The sequence below is a fragment of the Cuculus canorus genome, chromosome 23, assembly GCF_017976375.1.
Source record: "Cuculus canorus isolate bCucCan1 chromosome 23, bCucCan1.pri, whole genome shotgun sequence".
NCBI lineage: Eukaryota > Metazoa > Chordata > Aves > Cuculiformes > Cuculidae > Cuculus > Cuculus canorus.
The window spans coordinates 6,037,121-6,059,283 of NC_071423.1; the positions used below are offsets into that span (position 1 = coordinate 6,037,121).

The 22,163-nt window shown below is 43.7% G+C and overlaps 2 protein-coding genes across 5 annotated transcripts in view; one reads left to right on the forward strand and one right to left on the reverse strand.

Moving 5' to 3' along the window:
* BCO2 (beta-carotene oxygenase 2) lies at positions 1 to 21,227 on the reverse strand. 4 transcript variants are annotated; one of them, XM_054087038.1, is made up of 13 exons: positions 20,919 to 21,227; positions 19,191 to 19,283; positions 13,034 to 13,238; positions 11,752 to 11,963; positions 10,138 to 10,253; positions 7,810 to 7,912; positions 6,521 to 6,649; positions 6,236 to 6,396; positions 5,523 to 5,690; positions 3,070 to 3,207; positions 2,189 to 2,371; positions 1,066 to 1,176; positions 1 to 696 (listed from the first exon to the last, which is right to left on the reverse strand). In XM_054087038.1, the coding sequence occupies exons 1-13, from the start codon at positions 21,118 to 21,120 to the stop codon at positions 583 to 585; spliced, it is 1,935 nt and encodes a 644-aa protein (XP_053943013.1). In that variant the 5' UTR covers positions 21,121 to 21,227; the 3' UTR covers positions 1 to 582. The 4 variants fall into 4 exon arrangements, with proteins under 4 accessions (XP_053943013.1, XP_009568202.2, XP_053943011.1 ...); XM_009569907.2 differs by lacking the exon at positions 19,191 to 19,283 and having other exon boundaries at positions 10 to 696; positions 20,919 to 21,222; XM_054087036.1 differs by lacking the exons at positions 19,191 to 19,283; positions 20,919 to 21,227 and adding an exon at positions 20,846 to 20,869 and having other exon boundaries at positions 10 to 696.
* The window catches only part of IL18 (interleukin 18), a 16,639-nt gene continuing 15,574 nt past the window's right edge, over positions 21,099 to 22,163 (forward strand). Inside the window, exon 1 of the mRNA XM_054087039.1 lies at positions 21,099 to 21,237. The gene's annotated coding sequence lies outside the window, so the exon portion shown is untranslated. The remainder of the gene's footprint in view (positions 21,238 to 22,163) is intronic.

The following is a 22,163-nucleotide window of genomic DNA, read 5'->3' on the forward strand; positions in this document are numbered from 1 at the left end:
GTGAGAGCAGAGAAAGAAAGGAAGAAACTTCATGAGGTTTTATTTGAGGGCACTGTTAGTGTACAGAGAGATGCACTACAAGTACAATTTCTGTGAGTGTTTCCAGCTACTTTCTGGAGTTCACTGAAGGCAATCCTTATGCAGTGGGGGTTCAGTTACATTCCTTCACTGAGCCTACCTGTTATTAGTTTTTACACATTTCAGCCCAAGCCACTGCCCAAAGCCCTGTTACTCTCTTCCCTTCAGAGTGCATCGCTACCAAGGGAAGGCAACAGTCATCTTATTTTCTGTTCTCTCCCTTGCAAGCCTTGCACGGGGCAGCCTTTAGGAACTGCTGCTAACTGGTTTATCAAGATAGAAAATTAAGATAAAGCAGTGGGCTGTTTGAGTGAAGGGGCTTCTGCCTTCCTCAGCACCCTTGTTGTATGTTGTTAGGAATCCAGCAGTAACTCAAAGGTGATGATAGGGGAAAAGCAGTTCCTGCATCCAGGGCATAACGCAAAGGAGGGAAGTATAAGAAAGCACAGGTTTCTTTCTGAGCCTGACCTGGCCCTGAGTTACAGGAGGTGACAAGGTCTCCAATCAGTGGGAAGTAAAGACCCCGTGGAATCCATAAGGCATTTGCACTGCGACTTCCGCTCGCCCCAGTTCTCTAAAGGTCTCTGCATCCAAGACAAGCAGGAAAGCACTTTGGTTCTGCAGGATGAAAAGAAAGCCAGAATGAATGCCCATGCTGAACTTCATCCCATTGTCCAACCTGCTATATCTGTTGCACACAAGGGAGCCTAAATGTACATCCAGGTCACACGGTTGAGTACAACCAGAACATACAGACTAAACGCATAAGACAGTTGCCTGGTCAGGAGCACTGATAGTCATAAATGCCACTCAAGAAACACTGGCATTCCACAGTGCACTCCTACTTGGAGTGTGCCTGTCCGTGCTCGGCTGTAGCAGGGACACACACCTTGGTGCTAGAGCTATCTGCCAGAGCACCTCAGTTCTGTGGTTCAGAAAATACACCCGATACTATGTGACCTAGACAAATGAGTAGCAATAAATTACCTCAGTGAGGGAGACCACAACAGACAAGATGACTCCACTGTCTTCTGCGGTGGCATTTGGCATTGGCACAAACACAGGCTCTGATGGGTAGGATCCATCCTCCTGCCAAATCTAGCAAGCACAGTAACATATGGATGCGTTTCATTTCATTAACACTTCTCTAACAGTTAGCAGAGTTGTGAGGTGGAGTTCTCCCCACAAAGATACCCAGGCATACTCTCTGCTCCAGGAAATCTATGGTTAGACCTTTTAATTAGTTCTTTTGATTCCAGTACATGATTGGTACCATGGTTGTGACAGCATGGCATCATGCAAACAGGCAGTGAAAAGGGTTCCTACGAGTCGTTTCATCCAACCATTTGCACTGGCATAGGGCTAAGATACATGCTCAGACAACACCACCATCCTGGCTGGAAAAGCCACCTTCCCGACCCTGTGGTGCCCAGGCAGCATAGAGAGAGAGGTGCCATGCCAGTAGGGAGGTGATCTGTCACCACCTGAGGGCACATCTGCTGCTTCTATTGCAGAGCCACAGCACCCAAAGCTGGGCTGAAGGAGGGCACTGTTGCTGCAAAATGAGAATCCAGAACAGAAGGATTAAAATAGGCACCTCTTTCGGAGGATTCCTAATTCTGCCCTCCAGGAAAGTCTCTGATTAACAAGCATTTAACGCTTTGGAGGTCATTTTTCCCTGCTTAAAGAAGACACAGGAAAAAAAAACCAGCTTGTGTTTGCAGTTGGAAATATCCTAGACCTTATTCACTGCCCAGTCATAAACTTTTTGGCCTTTTATCTCCAGCTGCCTGTGTGCATCACTTGGGTATGTTCTGTGCTTTCTGGGGCAAGAGGCGACTCTTCTTTGCACTGAAAGACACATGCATACTTTATCGAACCTTTCCTGTTCCACCATCTGTCTAGGAATCTGGAGTGATATCCTCTCCTGCTTAGTAAGTGTGCCACATTCATAAGGTGCTAAGTGAGAGATGAAATGAGGAATCTCATATCAGACCCATTTGAAATAAGACCAGTAAAGAGCAAAGTGCCTATGAAACAACACATTGCCAAGGTCAGTTCACTGGAATGACTCTCATTGCTTAAAAAATATAATGTCACTTCACCTCACCTTGAAATTCTTGGTCTCCACATCAACCTTGATCAAGGAATCTCCAACCAAATGCCCAAAACCACATCCATAGAAGTAGCGGTACCTCCTACCATTGTACTGAGAGTAGTTGATCTGAGGGAACTCCAAGCCCCCAACCTTTTCAAAGCCCTCAGGGTGGAGATTTTCATGTGTGCACCAGACCTAAAAGAAGTAAGCATTACGAGAGAATCAGTTTGTCTTTAACTTGGAAGAAGACTTGATTGGTCCCATCAACCCACTGCACAACCATTGTGGAGAAGAATTGTTTAAAGCTGAGCCTGGCATTGCACTGAGCCTCCAATTTCTTCTCCCTTATCTGTTTCACCCCCAAAAAGTGACTCTTTATCACAGATTTTGGAAACTTCAAGGATCAGTCTAGGGTAAAAAACAGGAGCAAGTTATGTATTCCTGCACTGCTAGCTAAGACAGTTCCAGATCCAGCACTCAGCAATCTGATGGATTATACAAAGTGCACACAGAGATGACTCCACTCATAGCAGACAACACGTGTTCCATATCACTCAATGCCACTGCAGGGCAGTTCACAGCTGGAAGCAAAGAGCAGTTCTGCACCCAGGGGAAACCATGGAGGATTTTGTCTATGAAGAAACCGAATTTTGCCGAATTATTGTAGTCTCATAATACACTCTGTATATTTTTGCTAAGTCAAAATTTGTCTTTCCTCTCTCACTTAAGGTAATGTGGTAGTCTTTGTGCTAGAACACTAGGTCCCATCTTAACAATGACCAAACCCGGCTTGCTTGGTGGACAAGATCTGAGAAGACAATAGCACAGGATAACTGTTGCAGGCAATCTCACCACAGCCATAAATGCAGGTACGTGAATCGTTAATAACATACCTTGCCATCTGCATCCTTCACAGCCCTTGCCAATGTATAAGAGAGTGGGTTCAGATTCTTCCCCACAGGTGTGTCTGAATTCACATTCAGTGGGAGAACAAAGCGACGAGGGAAAGCTCGGGAGATCGAGTTATAAACCTATTAGAAACAGAAAGTTATGGTGATTGAGAGAGGAGAGTGACATCTCAGGATATGTGCCCTTTTTGTGAACAATTCTGAAGTTTCAGACATTCCTCCCAAACCTGAAATCTTCTTCTTTGTATGACAAGTTTTACCAAGTCCTGGTAAGGGCTCTGCTTGTTCCAGCACTTTACACTACAGAACAAAAAGGCAACCAATTAAATGAGTCAACATTGCTTTCACAGTAATTAATGCAGAGCTGGATTAATCACTAATGCAATAATGCAAATCACTCAGTTATCCTCCAAGTCCAGCATTGGAGCATACGCTGCACTGTGTTTCATTCAGTTAGAACTGAATCACAGTTTTATAGCCTGCTCACATGCGCCCCACGGACTGTGTGCCCTCAGCCCTTCTTTCCCAGCCACGATCATGAGCTTACATGGGGATTACGGAAAATGGCATCAGTAGCACTGAGCAAGCAGAGAGGATGTCCCTGTTGGAAACTCCCTCTCTACCGCCCCACTGGTGATCAGTGGCAGGTCAGTGGCAGTCAGTCCCACTTTGGAAACCTGACTCTGAACGAAGCACTGAGGAACTTCCATATTATTTCAAATGCTATGAACCATGCATGGAAGAAGAACTTCATAAGCATATAAGGTACATGCAGTTACAAAGCTTCAGCAAAACTGCTGAATTCTAGACTGTCTCAGGTCTTTGTGAGATTACAGCACGATATGGACACTGCCCACACTGCTGATGTTAATCTTAGAGCATAAATGTTGGCTGAGAAATTCATGGAAGGAAGAGCTTGTCCAGAAGATGACTGGAAATATCTGACTAACTGCTCTACATCAGCCTCTGGAGGAATCTCCCTCTCTCCTGGATGATGATGAAGCAAGCAGGAGGAGACTGCTGTGCCTCCATTTAATGCCTGAAGTTAGCCTACATGATTATCCTCTTCCGTTCTCCGGTAGGGATTGACTTCATGTTTAAGAAGCCTAGGGCAGTAGTGGATTTGCTTGGGGAGCAAAGGGGAGAGCAAAGCAGCAGCCCTCGGTGGGGCAGACATTCATTGGTTCTCGTGAAAGCAATAATTCCACCATTTGTGCTGAAATTCAGTTCAAGCCAATTTTAAAATCCATATTATGTCCAAATATGAAGTCTTCTAAATAAAACAGATACCAAGGGCCCTGTTTTGGTGTTTTTCAGTTACTTCAATCCATAACTCACCAGATCAAAGTGAAACTTGACTTTAATCATATGTGTTAATCTTGAAACCCAATTTTCAAACCTTTTATGTTTTACGTAGCCATAGTAAAGTCATCGGTTGAGGAACTCAGCCAGGCAAATACAGTTTAGTCAACCAAGTAAAAGCACTAAGCATGATTTAGGGAAAATACACAAATCATGCTCGGGCACAACTTAGTGCAGCCTAAATTTAAGATTCTGTTGTGAAATGACTTGTGCTTGTGTGTGTACACAGTGTAATAACTCTACTACTTGTCCATTAAAGAATGGGGGTGTTGGAAACATGCCTGAAGTGCACAGGACACCTTCAGACAGACCAAACTGTAGCTCTGTTTACTTCAGAGAAGGCTGAACAGAAGCCAGAAGTAAATGGTCCTATTAACACTGTGCTGCACTTTAATTAAGATTCATTGCATCTTTGCCAAAAAAAACGAGGACAGCAGAACAAAACAACCTGATAGGGACACAGCTATGTGCTTTTGAGATCAGAGCTGACTTGCTTCCAGACAGGTCAGAAGATAGACAGAGGAAGTTTAGATTTGTCTGAACATGTTGTAGAAATGCCTGCCCTTCACCCACACTAACGTTTCCAACAAACACATCTGTGGTACCAGAAATGGAAAGCACCTCCACTTTTCCAGTGTCTGACCTATGCAAAATAATGCCTCTTAGATGGCTTTAAACAGTGCTTTTGACAGAGCTGGACAGAATAAATGATTTATGAGTACATGCTTTTGGGAGGTGAATGTGAGCAACAGTGTAGGGGGTTCTGCGATGTTTGTTTCTGTGATTTACATAATAAAGACTGTTTTTCTGAGGTGATGCCTTTAAATAGCAGGGTTTCTTTTTCTTTTGCCTATTAAAAGTCATGCAAAAATGTATTTGGTGTACTTTCTTGGGGGGAAATTTTTTTTACACAGGTATATGGAAAATAAGTATCATTAAAAATGAGATTTTAAAACATTCTTTCAGGCTGATGAAGATCTGCGTCACACACCATTTAGTAAAGTTCCAAGGAAGTGCTCCATGGAGATTTAAAGAGAGATTTTGGATCCTGTGCCACACAAACGCAGAGATCTTACCTGATCGAGACCTTCTCCACTCCTCCGCAGATTCTGGAGTTTGTACGCAGCCAAAGTTGTTCCATCGTCCTGGCAGCACAGGTCAAGGACCACACAGCCCTCATCTTCGAAGGCATTGATTTGATGGAAAGTAGCAAAGGGCTTACTGTACCACTGCCCTGGCAGCACCTGCAGTGACCAGGAGAAGGGCTAAATTTCCTCTCTAAAGATCTTAGCCACACATCAAAGAGTTTCCTCTTGTCTCCCTCATTTCATTCCCTACTCATTCCTTGGTATTTGTCTCACGCCATTGTGATACCACAGAATTTGCCAGTAAGTAGGCAAAAACAGGTGAAGAAAAAAACAAAACTTAAAGCAGCCCAGGACAGGCTTCTTTGCTGTCATAACTCCATCCCTATTTCATCATTCCTAGGCTAGGACTGACTTTTTTATACTCTGTAGTACTTGGGAACTGCATTTCAGTCCCTGTGGCGCAGTCCCAGGAACCCCAAACTAGTTCTTTCTGCCTGTTCTTTTGGGGCTGGGAAATAAATTAATCAATAGAAAGGAAAATGCATTAAATAATCCCATTGCTAATAAAGCCAGACCCATGCTTATAAAGCTTATACTGCAGTAACTTCCAGAGTGATTCATCTGTGACTGCTACCCAGCACTCTTCTCTTGGGATCCAAGGTTGCAGCTACACCTGCTGGAAAGGCCGAAGATCCACCTACCTCCCCAGTGTGCTTATTCACCACATGGAAGTAAGTATTGTACTGAGGCTCCCAGCTTATCCCATCTAAAATGGCTTTCCCACGGAGTTTGGAAGTGATAATCTGCAACAGATTCAGCTTGATGGGTTGCTCAATGAAGATGATGAAGTTTTCGCTCATTCCTGAAAAAAGAAGGAAGGTGATACCATCAAAGTAGAAAAACTCAGGGGGCAGAGGGCAGTGAACAGCCCATTCTGCCTCACAGTAGGCTCAAGCTACAGAGTCTGAGACAGAAAGTGTTCTTACCAAAGCTGTGATAGTAGGAGGGTTTCATCTTATCCATTGGAGCAATGGAGCACAGCACTTTCACTCCCTCTAACTTGTCACTCCAGTGTGACTTTTGTGGAGGGACCTGAATGATATTATATCTAGACCCTGGAAAGGAGAAAGGACCTTCAACACTACTGAGATGTGAGGCTGTCCACATTCGTGCAACCAAAGTCAGACTCTGTTCCTTCCTGTTTCCCGAGAATATTGGGAACCACAGTCACAGCTAAGTTGTGCAGAAAACAAGCCAGTTATCAAGTCAGTGAAACATTTGAAAGAGGATTACCTAGCAAAAAAAAAAAGAATCTGGAAAGGAAATAGAAGGATCTTCTCAGTCTGGTAGACTGCCACCTAATCGTACATGCATTCCTTCTGTTAACTCAGAGTAATAATAGGATCAGGAAGAAAACCAAGGTCATAGCTTGTGCACCAAACAAAATGAAAACTTTGAGGTTTGGTGATGACTGATGGTTCTTTAATAAATCTGAGCATATGGGCAGGAAAGCATATTTGAATTGCGAACCCTAGTTTGGTATCCATCTGAAAACAGCATGTGCTGCAAAGCAAGAGATTACTAAAGCTAAAAGGAAATGAAAACATCAAGAATAAAGAATAATCCAAACTGGGAAGCTATTCAGTGAACTGGAACCAGGCTGAGGCATCTGAATAAAAGGCAGTGGCTGTTTACTCAGGCCTCAGGCACATGAAAAAACGGCTTGCATATAACTAACAGTGAATGCTAGCTCTGAGCAACCACGCTGATGTAATAAATCCCAAGTGGATATAATGCTTATGTTTTTGGGAAGAAGGAAAATATCCCAGAAAATTCAGATTTGCTGTAAGATAGGCAGGTCACCACAATAAATTCTACCTCTCTCCTGTATAAACCCTTATGGTCCTGATCCAAAGCCAATTATTAGAAGTGGAAAACATGGCTAATTGTTAAAATTATTTAGATGAGGCTTCAACACTGGATGGGACTTTAAAAATCATTCTCCTGATTTCCATTAAACCTTGGGAGAGGAGAACCTACTGGATATTCACAGGCCTAAGTCAGAAGCATCTGAAATCAACTGCTGAGAGAAGCCATTTTTATGGGACAGACTGATGCTCTAAAACAAGAACTAATCTGGTTTTGACACAATGAGAAACAGCAATTTCCAGGTCTCTTTAGACACTGAAGTTTCTTCAACTACTCCTTGAAGAAGGAGCAAGAAGCAGGCTGCACACCCTGCCCACGAGCCAAGCCTGGCCATGCCCACTCTTACCGTGTTTTCCATAGGAATTGCCCATGTTATAGGTTGTCCCATCAGACTCATAATGAGGATGAGCAGTGGCCCCGTTCACTGCAATGTATTTGCTCCAGTCTACCTGAAAATGCAAAGGCTTGCAGTTAGAACAGAAGCTTCCTGTTGCTTTGTGGTTTAACCACAGCCTTTCGAAGTGCTGGTTCTGTGAAAGTTCGAGGAAGAACAGCCTGATGATTATAGTCCTAATACAGGATCTGGGCTTGAGCCTTCATTTTGCCTGCAATCTTCTTAAAATACTTGAAAACTAATGATGTTTCTGCTAATCCTACCAGTAAAATGGGACTGACAGCACTAGCCGTTTCTCTGGGAGATGTGGAATATCACTATGTGCTGACACAGTGGGAATGTTATCCACAGAGGCATTTTAGCTCAGACTTCAGGGAATAACCACTGGCAGACATGCGTGAAGAGACAGTCACTGCCACTAAAAGTCACCAAGTTTTTTGAAGGCCCCCACTGACCGTTTACTCTCCTCACAGAGAAAAAAGTTGAGCTTCACTGCAGCCGGGAGGAACACTCAGGGCAAGGTACGATTGTGGATACTGTTAGCCCATTTTCCTAGTTGCTGGGTTATGGTGTGGTGTGGTTTCAGATAGCAGAGGAGATGTGTTGGGAAGAAAGTCTGAAGGAAAATAGTGGAGGAAGATCCATCCACACATTGAAACATTAAAGATGGGCTTCTTTTCAAAAAAATTTTATCAATGGCCTCCAAGAAGGTGCTGGGAAGAACTTAGAGCAACTTACAATACTGAAAGGGGCTCCAGAAAAGCTGTGGAGGGCCTCTTGATCATGGAGGGCAAGGACAGAAGGAGGGGGATGATTTGAAGCTGAAAGAGGGGAGATTGAGGTGAGATCTTAGAGGAAAAAATGTTTTGCTGTGAGCGTGGGGAGACCCAGGCCCAGGTTGCCCAGAGCAGTGGTGGCTGCCCCACCCCTGGAGGGGTTCCAGGCCAGGTTGGATGGGGCTTGGAGCCCCTGATCCAGTGGGAGGGGGTGGGATTGGGTGGGCTTTGAGCTCCCTTCCAACCCAAATCATTCTATGATTCTAAGTGCCCAGCTCGGAAACCTTTGGGAGGCCTCAGGAGAACAGAGTGCTGCACAGAGTGCGGCTTAGAAACCCCTGTCCTTTTAAGTCCTCTCAAGTCGGAGAGTTTAAATGTGAAATCATCCCTTCCATTTCTTCACTTAGCCAAAAAATACCAGTCTGCATCTAAAAAACAGCTTAAGGGGATTTTTCTTTAATGACAAGACGGCTCAACAGAGCTGAGCATTCAAACTAAAAATACCCACACATCTTTTCAGCTCCGCATTATCGTTTACAATGCGGATCAAATTGCAAATCATCAAACTCTCCATTTCGATATGCAAGTAGCATGTTATACTTCATAAATGGGTTTTCTTCACAACTCACAACTGATCCTGAAAGGAGGGAGTGACTCCTTGAATGCCTCCCTTGAGATCTGAGGGTGTGCTGACCCTGGTATTTTGTGGTATTAAATAGTCCGTGGCAACATATGGGCATAGGAGTTAATATTGCCTTAGGAATGGCAGAATCCTTCTCAAGTCCTTCTTATAGTTGCCCAGCCCAGTAAACACCGAAATCCCTCCAAGGGTGCAGGTAGGGAACAGAGCTGTCATGTCAAAAAGTGTATTCTTCCCTTAACTACAGCCACACTCCTGTGAGACGATGCACAGAACACAAGGGAAGACTTCTTACTCTGACTTTGTGTTAATTTTTTTTAGCATGGGAGAAGACAAAGCAGCAGCTGAACTTTGGCTCAACTTCACATTGACATCACCACCCATTTGCAACAGAGATTTTAGCCAAGACTTTGAAGGGCCTACTTGGGAGTGTTTCAAGCTGGGAGTTTAAGGAGATAAAGGGAAGAGATAGGAAGAATGAAGAAACAGGCAAGAACACAGATCTGAGATGAGTGGTGTTAACCTCTTCCTGTACACACTTTTGTTCTTCACACACTGGTAGGTACAGACAAGTCCAGACATGCAGTGAGCATACTGGAAGGATGTCAGCTGTACCAAAAAGGAAATGAGTCTGTCTCTCCCCTCTCCCGCCACAGTGGGCTGTGACTGAATCTCCACTCATGAGAGCTGCCTTATGGCTAAGGAGACTTTTCAGGGACATCATGAAGAGATGCTTAAGTCTATGGCCCAGAGCTGCACTGATCATTTCTTTTGGAACTTGGGTTCTCCCTTGCTGCTCTTCGGAACAGCAAGGAGTGATTCTCCTGCACCACATGCTAAACCGCTTATCCCACCTGCCCGCACCTTTTCCTTTGTTTCAAGCGTTTCTGGGTCCACTTTGTACATGAAGATGTTCTCATTGCTGACATAATAGTCTCCTTTATAAACAGCGTAGTTCACATTGGCATTGTCACTTGGTTCTGAAACAAAATCCCAGAGTTGTACACAGCTCTGGTTAAGCTCGCATCACATTATAACAAGTTAGACATGTTTAAACAAATAAACCCATTTGTAATGACACTAATCCCTGTGTGACTGATTAGAAATATCTCTCTAATCTACAGAGGCACTTAGGAATCTGAACAGGTGAGTTCAGGGTAAAAGGACAAGCACCGGTTTTTGTGGAAATCACCACAGTGAAGCCAAGATAATCTCTATACTTCATATGTCCTTTGTTTCTGACCCCTTATTTCTTCATATCCCTCTCCACTTCCTCCCTAGGGAAAGTTGTCTCCTCTGACAGCCATATGAAGAAGGTCGTGTTTGACTTACAGCACTGAAAATAAGAGAGGCAAGAATCGAAAGCTACAACTTGGACTGAGAGAACAGCAGAGACACTATTTGTGTCACAGGGCTTGGACAAGGAATGCTTCTACTCCTCTAGTCTCTCTAAAACTGAATAAGGGAGTTGGCTCGTGAGAGTTACGCACACTCACACACACAAGAGAGCTGCTCTTGCTACTCCTAAGGGATCTTGGACTCACTAGGTAGTTGGCTGAGAAGAGCTGAAGAAAAAAACATCTCTTCCAAGTGAGCACTGTGTGTAGTGAGCACAGAGCCTGAAGCTGGGACACAAAAAGCCCAGAGGACAGGATTTGTAGTGAGGAATAGCCTGTGTGTTTGTAAAGAGTCAATTAGGCAAGGGGGTGCTGGAACAACCTGCTGGAGCTCGGGAAAGAGGATAGGGGATGTAAATAGTTCTGAAATGTATTGAGAGGGCTGGGGTGGGGAATTAGGGAGCTAGACAGAACGGTAAGTGAAAGTATGAGCACCTTTGAAGAGAAGAGATGATATAGCAGGACAGGATCCATCTCCTCAGAGAAGATAAGAAGCAGAAGACGGTCCCACACACAAGCAACAATTTGCAAACTTTAGGTCTGTTCTACTTTTAGTGGAAAGTACTTTGCTTGCATTTAAGCCTCTTTCTTTCCTGACGTACGCAGGATCCTATAGGTAAAGGTACTTCCATTCCTGCGCAATCCCATCTCTCACCCTACTCGTATCATCTCCTGCACCTTAGTACAGGAAGGGGAGGATTAGCCCACTTACCCTGCAAGCTTAGCAAGGCAAGGTGTTCTAAGGGCAAAGCTGTGTCCCTGGTACAATGGCAGCTTGCAATGCTCACTAGGAGGACTGCAGAGGGTGTTCTTTGGCGAAAGATTGCTGTTGGAAATTTGCCACAGGCTCTGGAATCGAGCGAGTTGAAGTGGCACTAAAACACTAAACAGAATGTGCCTCTCCCAGCTAAACCTCACACAGACTTGCACTTTTGTTGTTGCTGCTCCAAGGGGTCATCTTCTAAGGACAATATGGCTTCAGAACAGGTCTAGCAGACTTTCTCATACCTCCATTTAAAGCTAACCACAAATTCCCCGAGAAAATCTCAAAACATATCTTATTTCTCAGAAACTTTCTTACGTGGCATCTCAAAGCGTGACATGAAGCGCCCAAAGACACTCTTGCATGGGTCTGGCATTGCCAGCGTCCCAAACTCTGAGGCCACAATGCGGTTGTGCTGGCTGTTGGTCAGGTAGGAATTGCTCTGCAGAAACTTGCTCCGATATGTCACCTCGCCATTCTTCAACTGAAACTGATGCAACAGGGCCATGCCATCAAACCAATGGTTAAATCTTCGAGAGATAGAGGAGAGAACAAGAATTAGGCACTATGTCATGTTCTTCTTTATTGGTTCCCCCACCTCGGGGTTTATTACTGTTTGTAAAGAGTTAATGCCCAGACCTCGTGCAGTTAAACATGCACAGCCCTGTGATGAGTCTAGGAAAACATTTGAGTTGGGTGAAACAAATCAAGCATATTTGCACCTGTGGGACCTAAAATTAGATGTTGGCTTTCAGTGAGATTTAGGCTCCCTACACTACTTTTGGAAGTCAAAGTCAGGAACTTCTGGAAATGCTGTGTGTAGGCTTTTGGGGCAAACAATCTCTACTGGTAACTAATCACTTTGCAGACTTCTGCATAGGGAAAAACAATTGTAGTTTACTGTACAATAAGAATAGAAATTATTTCTGAAAGCCCAACACACAAGAAAGAGCTTTTACCTCTCAGCTCTTTGCAGGATACGGTTCTCTCCAAAATGAGAAATCTCAAACTTAGAGAAAACTTTATGGTCTGTCTCTGGACCATAAGTTGATCACCTTTGACCAGTTGCTGCTATCAGCTTTGTTGAAGGAAGAGCTAGGTTTGCCCATTAGCTACAACAGCAGATTCCTAGCCAAAGGCAGGGGCTACCTACTTGAAATAGTTCAATATACTATTTTTAAAATGAGATGGATTTTCTTCTAAAGCAACTCACAGAATTCAGTGCAATTAACTTTACAAATCCTGCCCTGGATTTCAGAGTGCTCGTGGGATGGACTTTCGTTAATGACAAAGGACTAGGAGTGTGGATGTTTTAATCCCCGGCTCTGTTCCCTCATTATAACATTCTGAGTAGGTCACAGCCTCTCTGTGACTCAGCTCCTCCAACTGTAATAAGTTCGCTATGCTCCTATTTTCAGAGAGCCCACTGGGAGTTTCCAGATGAGAAAGCAACTGTTCTTGAAAAAATTTCTTCCTTAACTTACTTAAAAAGAAATTAAAAGTTGCTCTGAAGAGTGGTGAGACACTCAGGAGGGTCCCTTTAGCTTTAGGCAGAGCTCAGGCCAGAATCGTTTGAGAAACTCACCAAACCTAGACTTACTTCTCCTCACCAAACTCGAATTTCCCAGGACCATTCCTCAGAAAATTGCCATTAATCCATTTGGGAATATGTCCTTTGATCTTCGCTGGGATGGGCTGAGGGGTCTCCTTTGCTGTCTGCGTTAAGGGTGAGATGCATTGCAAACCCCTGGAATGGGTGAAGGTGATTTCCTCTTTTGATATGCTGGGCAGGAAATTCTTTAAACCTGCAAAGAAAGTGGCAAGAACAGAAAGCAGGTGATGAAGATTTTCACTTGAATAAACAGCCGATTGCTACAGCCTGAGTTTGGATGTCTGGGAGAATAGAATTCTGCAACCAGCCCAGCTGCAGTGGATGTTCAAACTAAAGCTGTATTCCCATAATACCCCACACATCCACAGAGAGCAGAAAATCCAGTGGATTTAACTGCACTGTAGTTAATCCATTAGAAACACCTGTTCTGCAGTACAAAGGAGGTAATAAAATGTGTGGTGCTAGGAAAGAAGAGAACTTTTCATTATGCAATGTTATAGTTGGAATTTATTTCGATAATTAACTGAAAGCAAGTGGTGTGCGGATATTTGTTATGAGAGCCTGTGAGGCTGCAAAAAGAAATCTCTTCTAAGAGTGGTGGCAAGGGGGAGCCCTGAAAATAATCTCCCAGTGATTTCTGCTGAAGGAAGTGACAGAAGGGAGCTGGTCTTACTGTTACAGACCAGAGCCACAAGAAGAAAGGGGTAATGACACCTTGTAAGGCAGCACACTTTGCCTTTATAGGACACCTTTGCCAAAAGCAAGGCAGAACTGGGCACACCTCGGATAGAAAACCTGCATTCTAAACCACCTTCTAACTCCTCCTTAAGTATCATATCATGACTGAGTTAAAGAGACAGAAGAGGCTACCTACAGGGACATTTTCCCAGGACTAATCAGCCATCACTCAAGGAGCTTCCAAATAGAAAGTACAGTGCAGAAAACCAACACGGAACACATCAGAGAGAAATCACAGTCCTTAAGCAGGATATGCTGCTGGCTTTTTTACTTTTGCTGCTTTCAAAACCTTCCTCAGGTCTTTCTACTGTTCAGTCCCCAGTGTCTGGCCTTTAATCTTTATGGCTACGTTCATTATTGATTCCTCTGTAGACCCTTATTTTCTCCCTTTCTGTATGGAACGTAAAAAAAGGTTTTCGTAAAGTCCTTGGCTGCAAAAGCTTTTGCAGTAAAGCATATACACAGGAGAGAAAAATCAATCCAGCTCAGAGCAAGCTGAACACAGAGGACAGGGATGAGCACTTCCCATAGCTTTAGAGTTTGGAGCATTGCAATTAAAGATAAGGTTCATTTCAGCTCCATTATATCAGGTTGGATGCAAGGATCGCTGTGCATGGCCTCTAGCCTGCTCTATACCACCACAGCCCTCGCTGGGCTGATGCTCACTGCTGCTTGTGGATGAAGTCACCAACACAGCGACACAAAATTTAACATGAAGCGGTATCCATGCCAGTGATGGTCAGTGCTGCCTCAGGCACCTCTGGCTGGGACTTAACCTGAACTGGGTTTAACTGAAACAGTGTCGAAAAATTGTGCTGTAAGGTTGCTTATGGTAAGAAGGAGAATTTTTTGCAGCTAAAGCTGTTTTTCCATTTCACATTTTTTACTATTAGTATTCATTTCAACTGGAATCGTCAGCCAAAACTCAGGATCTCCCAGCTCGGGTGTTTAGGGGTGCATTGTGGCACCAGGTTCCTTCAAAACACTGCTATTTTTAATAAAATTGTACAACATCCTCTACTGGATTAAAAAAAACCAAACCCAGTTTTTCTGCCCATGGAACAAAAGCTCTTCCAGAAAAGTAAAACCAAAAGCAGCTTACTAAGAAGAACATCCCAGAGGAGTCCCAGCTCCAAATCCAGAGAAGCCATAGCTTGTTACACAAAAAACATTACCAACACGATTTTACAGAACCCAGACTCTTGGAATACAGGTTGTCAGATATCGTCTGCTGCGTTCTCTCTGCAGCGCACACAGAGGGCTTGGCTAAACTGGCATTATTTGAAATGCAGTAAGGCAGAAGCTCATAGGCTCTGGGCTACCGAAACGGGTACAGGGCAGTTCTCAAACTCACCAGTTACTGTCTGATTTCAGAAGCTCAAAAAGGCAACAGCTGGCTTTTCCCCTTGCACAAAAATACCCCAATCAAAACCAAAAACAACCACAATCCCGCCCCCCAAAAATGGAAGAACACAGATGAAACTGAGCTGAAATACATTTACAAGACATGACAAAAGAGATTAAACAGATTTACCCAATAAGCAATAGCAGAAAAGGATAGAGCTTCTGACAGAGCTCCTTGTTGAATGCAATATCCCCTGTATTAGGCATTGTTATAGGACAAAAGGATCAAGAAGGCATGAACTGATGGGCACGCCAGCGCTAACAGAGCCGTTACTGGCTCCAGTAGCCTGGCTTGCAAAGCCTCATCAACACAAGGATTGTTTTAGCAATCCATTTAGCTGCAGAGGTAGATTTACCTGGAAAGTACACAGGCTGCTGCCTTCCCTCCGAGTGCTGTCACCTCCTCAGCTATCACAGGCCTCATGTCTCAGGTTAGTGGAGCTGCTTTTCTGCACCGCTCAGTCCCCACCATTAGACCATTAAGCCCTGAACTAAACTAGAACTGGTGAAGATTTAGGTATAAGCTGAACACTGATAAAAAAGAACAGCAAAGAACACAGAAATCCATTCCAGAACCAGGTCTGGTACAGACAAGACCGCGCATTAATCAGAATTCAGATACTGAACTTCACTCTGACTTTTTCATGTAGTAATTTGTAGGCACTTTCACCACTACTCCTTCTAACCCACGTTCTTTAATCCAGGTGATTAAGTGAAACTGCTGCCCAATTTACCTGTGAGCCTCAGAAACCATGTGTTTGCATCTACAGAGGAAACATGCCGTTTCAGACAGGAGAATTACCTGCAAAGGAACTGAGCTGGCAGACAGCGTTTTTCTAGGCTTGCTTCTGTAGCCCCAGCCAGAATAAGTGATAGGCATGGAGGATGGTAAACTGCAAGATCCCTTCAATGGCTCTCTGGCTTGCCAATCCTCAAATCCTTCTTTAGATCTCTAATATGGTAAGTCAGCCTGATAAAGAATTCAGGATGTGAGGCTAAAGCAATTAACCACAAACCACCAACATCCGCTCCTCTTTAAAATTCGATTAAGTTCTCATCAAATCCTATATGAAGCACTCAATCTGATTCCAAGAGGAGTGCTTCAGAGTACTTTCTTAGACGTAAAGAAGGAGGGGCTTTTCATATCAATCAGCAGGTTTAGTGTCTGGCACCAGAACTGGCAGAAATGCAGTGTTAGTAGGAGAAGCTGAAGGTTGTAAAGATGTAAAATATGCAGAAAAAATAAGAGCTATGTGTTCCTAAGGAGACATTTTTTGCATCCAAGCAGAAACAAAGATGCCATAACCAAGGACAGGACTACACAGAAATTTCCAGAAGAGCAGCATAATTGCAACTGGAAATCTAGAAAGATAAATTTCACAAAAGAGCCTAAACTGGACTGGAAAAGATCTCCTGGGTCATCTCCTCCCGAGTGCTGTCCCAGAAAGTCATATTTACGAACTGTCTTAAAGGCTACAGTGCTTCCCGGCACTTACCCCTCTTTAGAAGTCTGTTCATTGCCCAGGTGATTATAAAAGTCCTTTGAATTTATGGAAGGACTTAATTCATGGGTCAGTTAGTCCCCCTGGTTCTCCTGCTAGAACTATCACGTGGCTTTGGTGTTTACCACACATTGTATTTAGAGTGAGCAATCATATCACTTCCTAAGCTAAGCAAGCCAAGTTCTTTTCATTTTCCTTCTCCTGTGATAAGCTTGCCATTCACGTGATCATCTTAGTAATCCTTCCTGAAATCCGATCTAGTTAGAATTCATTTCCAACTAGATATGACAGCAAGGTGTAAGTTAATACCTTGTCCTGTCAGAGCAGAGAGAAAGAAACAAGCAGAGCAAGTAAACAACGTACTGTCTTTCCTCCTGGGAACAAGTCACATGAGCTAAAGATCCTGACAGTAATGCAGGCAAAATGTAATCGAATCATGTTGAGTCCACAGAGAGGGTTTTGGAAACATGACAAGTCGTTCTAGGACAGTCCTGAAAGGCCAGGGTGAGAAGAAGGGTGCAAGGGAGGGAAAAACAGCAATTTTGCTCCTGTGAGCTTGTTCTGAAGAGATTCAGGACTGGAAATAAACCAAAAATAAGTAACGATCTCTTCTAAACTTGGCACAACACTCAAAAAAAAGTTTCACTTGCATTCTGTGAACTGCCTCAGCATTGCAGATCACTCCTCCAATCTGGAAACAAGACGTCGTCAGGGCATTCTTTAGTGGCCATCATCTACAAAGCTACAGAGCATTTGTGCAGCACGAGGGTGGTTGCACAGGTGTGGCCAGGCCAGACTTTGCAGGAACTTTATGCAACTTGACACTTTGCTTTCCTTTTCTAAAGAATCGTTATCCATGCAGCGACCCAGACTTAATCAGCCCCGCGGCAGCAAACACCACAGGTGAATGAGCACATGGAGCTCAGGCCAGAGGGCCTCATGCAACTCACTCCTCCCTGCCAGCACCCTAACGGCTGGCATTCATTCCAAAAGAATCAGGCTGCTGCAAGAGATACGCAGGACAGAACAATACTAAATAAATGCACCAGAGGAAATAGTTTGGTTGCTGGTTTGTGAGTCACCAACCACTGTGTTTAAAAAAAGCCCCATCACAGCTGCACATTTTATGCTTCTTACCTATTAAAAAAATAATAAATCTCAATAAAGTCTATCCTCTAAATTTAATCATAGTTTAATACTAAAACCTGCTACCTTTATCTGCACCTACTCTGAAATACACTGAGCAGACAGAACACAAACACCTTCCACTGGAATGCGCCGATCATGAGCAATTCTGGTAAAGCTGTATCCCCTTCGGATATGAGCTCAGTTCTAAAGCTTAACTTATTATCTCATCCAGCTACCCAAGAAGATACCGATCTCTTGCAAAGACAGAAGACAGACTGGTTTGTAATGTTCAACAATATGTAAAAAAAACTAAATACTATCTCTGCTCTACTGTTCTGGCTACAGTCCAAGACAGCAGCCAATGGCAAATCAAAGGCATCACATCCCAATGAGGGTTATTGTATTTACTTGAATGTAACACCTGAAAATCAGCACCAGATTACAGCCTGACATCTCAAAAATCCCATTTCTGAACTATAATTTCCATTTTACTTTAAACTCTTAAAAACAGTCATAGGAACTGAACCTCTCTTCAGCACATGAGAGCAGAGACAGTGCCAAAACCAGCATTGAAATGTCTCCTCAAATATTTTCTAAAGCCAGTAAGCAGAGACTACAGAATTATCATTGCCTGGTATTGTTTTTTCATGCACTGTTTCCACTGAAAGAGCGGTGTGCCATGATTTCTCTGCCTGCCACAAACTGACATCCTAGCATTGATTATTTATAAGCAGAAACAGTGGAAACAAGGACAATGATCTTGAAGAACATTCTATCCAGAAGCAGTAATGAATCAGACAGTGAATTGCACTTAATTAACCATGGGTGGAACAGATAATTGTGGCAGTGGATGAGGGAAACACAGAAGCCATTTGGTAACACTGAAATTAAAATCTCATTGGATATAGCAAAACCACTTTGATTTTAACGTATGTATTCAAGCTCAAGGCATAGGGACCACCAACATTTGTTTCCACATGCAACTACACAGTCAATTGTACCCCAGGACATCCAGGACCAGACTTAAGGGCTGAGTTTATCAAACAGAATGCCCACAGTTGGTATTCTTCAAGCAAGGAATGTGAATCAAGAATTCTGTTTTCTCTGAGGATTCGTGCAAATTCAGAATAATCATACAGCTGATTTGGAACTTCCCTGGCACAAGATTTGGGCCGTTTTATGGTCCCTGTAAATCAGAGATTGGAACAACCAGCTTTCCCCACTCCCCCACCCTACCCGAGCTGAAGCTGCTGTAGCTATCGCTTTCTGCCATCCGGATTCCATTCTTCAGCCTCTGCCTTCAGCAGAGTTGGACCCCTCAGCTCACCTGGGTGTCCCCACACTGATTTCTGAGCTGGAGTTGTTGCACTTGCCTTGTGTCTGATGGGAAGTCCCCGTACTTGACTCCTTGTTCCATCTAGCTTGTTGACTTCCCATTGCCGGGGGCTCAGCCACCCACTTCCTTGCTAACAGGCAAAGAAGCAAAGAACATCATAAAAGTGACAGAAAACACAGGGGAAAGGAAATGGAGAAAAAGAGGGGAGAAAAGCTTGGCAAAGAGAGGTAAGACAGAAAAGCGGCTGCCAACCGTGCATACTTGTGCGTATGAATTATCTGCAAGTTTCCAACGACTCCTGTAAAAACATATTCTACACTTTGGAGCTGGGTTTTTTTTCCTGATATGAAGAAAGTATAATTCCTCTCTTCCATAGATTTACACAACCAACTCCTTGGAACGCTTAGCCTAGAAAAGCGCTAGGAAAAACTGGGGACCTAGGAAAAACTTGCCGGTGTCTCAAGAAATGTATCAGAGGGACAAATTTTATTCATGCTTTTATTATCACTATTTCACTCAAATGCCTGAACAAATAATAAAAGGATTTCTTATTCGTGGTTCACCTGCCTCACTTTTGAGCTAAATTCAGAAAATGCTACTCCAGGAATCTTTTTCATGGCTTTAGTAAAAGTCAGGGAAAATCCATGATTTTCAAAAAAAGTACAGACAACAAAGCAAAGGAATTTGCAGCCTTTTCATGTCATTCAGGTAATCGAGAAAAGAAACACAGCTCTTAATGTTCCTACACAGTTCAGGTTCAAATCGTAACAAAGTGGAGTGCAAGAGAATCTAAATTAGCAGAGAGCCCTGCTCAGCCAGTATTCCACAGCTGTGTGATCTGTTAGCAGATCAGAAGAACGTCGTAAAATTTAATGTATGCGGGATTTTTTCCCCTAACAGAAATGTGCTTCACCATGCCCTGAAATGCAAATTCAATACGTTGCTTTGTAAAACATTCCCAACGCTAGACTTAATGTTTGGTCATTTAGTTTGTATTAATTACCCAATCTCTGAATTTTCTGTCTTCCACCTCGCAGATGTAGCTGATGGGACATGCCTGACGACAATTTTGTAACACATGCAGTGAAAAGAAACCTTTTGGGCTGTTCCTAAATTCGTATCCATTCATGTGCTCTGGTAGCACAAGGAAGCAGTTTGAGAATCTTTCAGATCTTTTGATACCCCAGAAGCAATCCTTTAATTCTAATGGGAACAAAAACACCACCACCACCATCAAAAAGCAGAGATTCTGGTTAATTAAGCCGTGATCTTTATTAGTTTCTCTTTTGTGATAACAGATCCCAGACTTTTAGACAAAAAAAAAAAGAAAATAAGACAGACCAAGTTGTGCAGTGATGCCACAAATTGCATAGTTCAGTAGTGATAAAAAATCCTTTGGAGCAGTTTCCTACTCGTGTGTTCAGATCACAGCATCAGTAATGTTGCTGCTCCGAACAATTCTCTCCCTTTCACAGCCCACTTACACTCTCACAGCAGGAGAATCTCCTGCCTGCTGGTGTTTTAGCTCTAAACCATCAGTACCTGCTAGTAATCCGAGGGAAGCCATGCACTGCACTTGCCGCTCCCGACTGTCTTTTCAACAAATAACACAGCATTGCTGGCTTCTAACGAATACTTCAAATAGCTTAGTTCCTAATATCTGATCAATAGAGATAAAAGCGCACGACCAACCTGTGTCAGCAGCAACAGAAGCCTGCTTTGCAAGAGGATGGGATAGAAGCATTTGTTTGTTTACGCATTTTACCTGGAATGAATTGCATCAAAGAGCAGAGGAACTGCGGCAAATCAGCAAGCAGGAGGCTGATGGCAGACAAAAGGATTCTGAAAATCATATTCCGCTTGGAAGAAGGCATCGGATCAGAGATGGTCACCAAAGGTACCGTTGCCAGGATGGTAGCGTGCAGCCAGCACTGATGGATCAGTTGGAAAGCACTGCCTGACATCATCGCTTCAGAATAAGAGCCAGGAACGTCTGCCCTCGCAGGGCAGGCTCAACGATCAGCCTGCTGCCAGCCAACCACGGCCACAGCCCGCGCAGATCCACAGCCCTTGGACCGGGCCAGGTGAGTTGCTACAATGGCAAGACAATCACGGCACATGTTACTACTGGTGGAAAAAAAAAATGCTTTGTTACTATTTGCTGTTGTAGCTGGAGAGATTGGGAGAATGGGGAGAAGAGGAGATGTATCCATGTACGGAGGTAGACAGGCTTCGAAGTAATTCTCTTGTCACCTCATCTTGTCTTTTTCACCTGTCAAAAATATTTCATTTTCTTTCAAACTCTGAGTAGGCATTTCCCACTTCAAAGGATCTCAAGGCTTTAGAAATACTGGTTGAGACCATTAAATCAGATAGGGAAGGACCAGGGATAGGTGTGCTCTGCTGTTTGAAACTCAAGTGGACCGTACATGCGCCCTTTCCTTCGGATGCCGAGAGGGACCTGCTGGCACTTTGCAAATGCACTGCAATAGCTGTGTTTGGTTCACATTATTAAGCAGCAATCAAAAACTGTCCTGCTCCTTGAGAGAGCACAGCAGCATACACAGCGCCCACTCCACTGTCCTTGAGATGGGACAGATTATTCCTCACCCTAAATCTTCTGCTGCAAATTAAGCTGATTTCATCGTGTCCTTCCTACAAGACACGGTGAGCACCTGACTGCTGTCCTCTCTGTAACTGATCTTATTGTGCTTTCGCTTGATTTCTGCTTTCTCTAAATTAAACAAACAGCTGCTTCAACCTTTCCTACAGACAATGCTTTCTTTGACTTTTATTACTCCTGTTTCCCACTTTAATAAGCAGACCCCTCCTCCAGCTAAGAGGCAAGGGGAACAACTATGTTTTTATCTCCTATCTGCTATTCTAAGCTAACACACCTCAGCTGGTTTTTCAATACACAGTAACATCACACCAACCCCAGGGGCTGTTGTGGTTTGTAACTAACACGCATTATATTTCCCTGGCACAGCGCACTGCTTTTCCTTGGCTT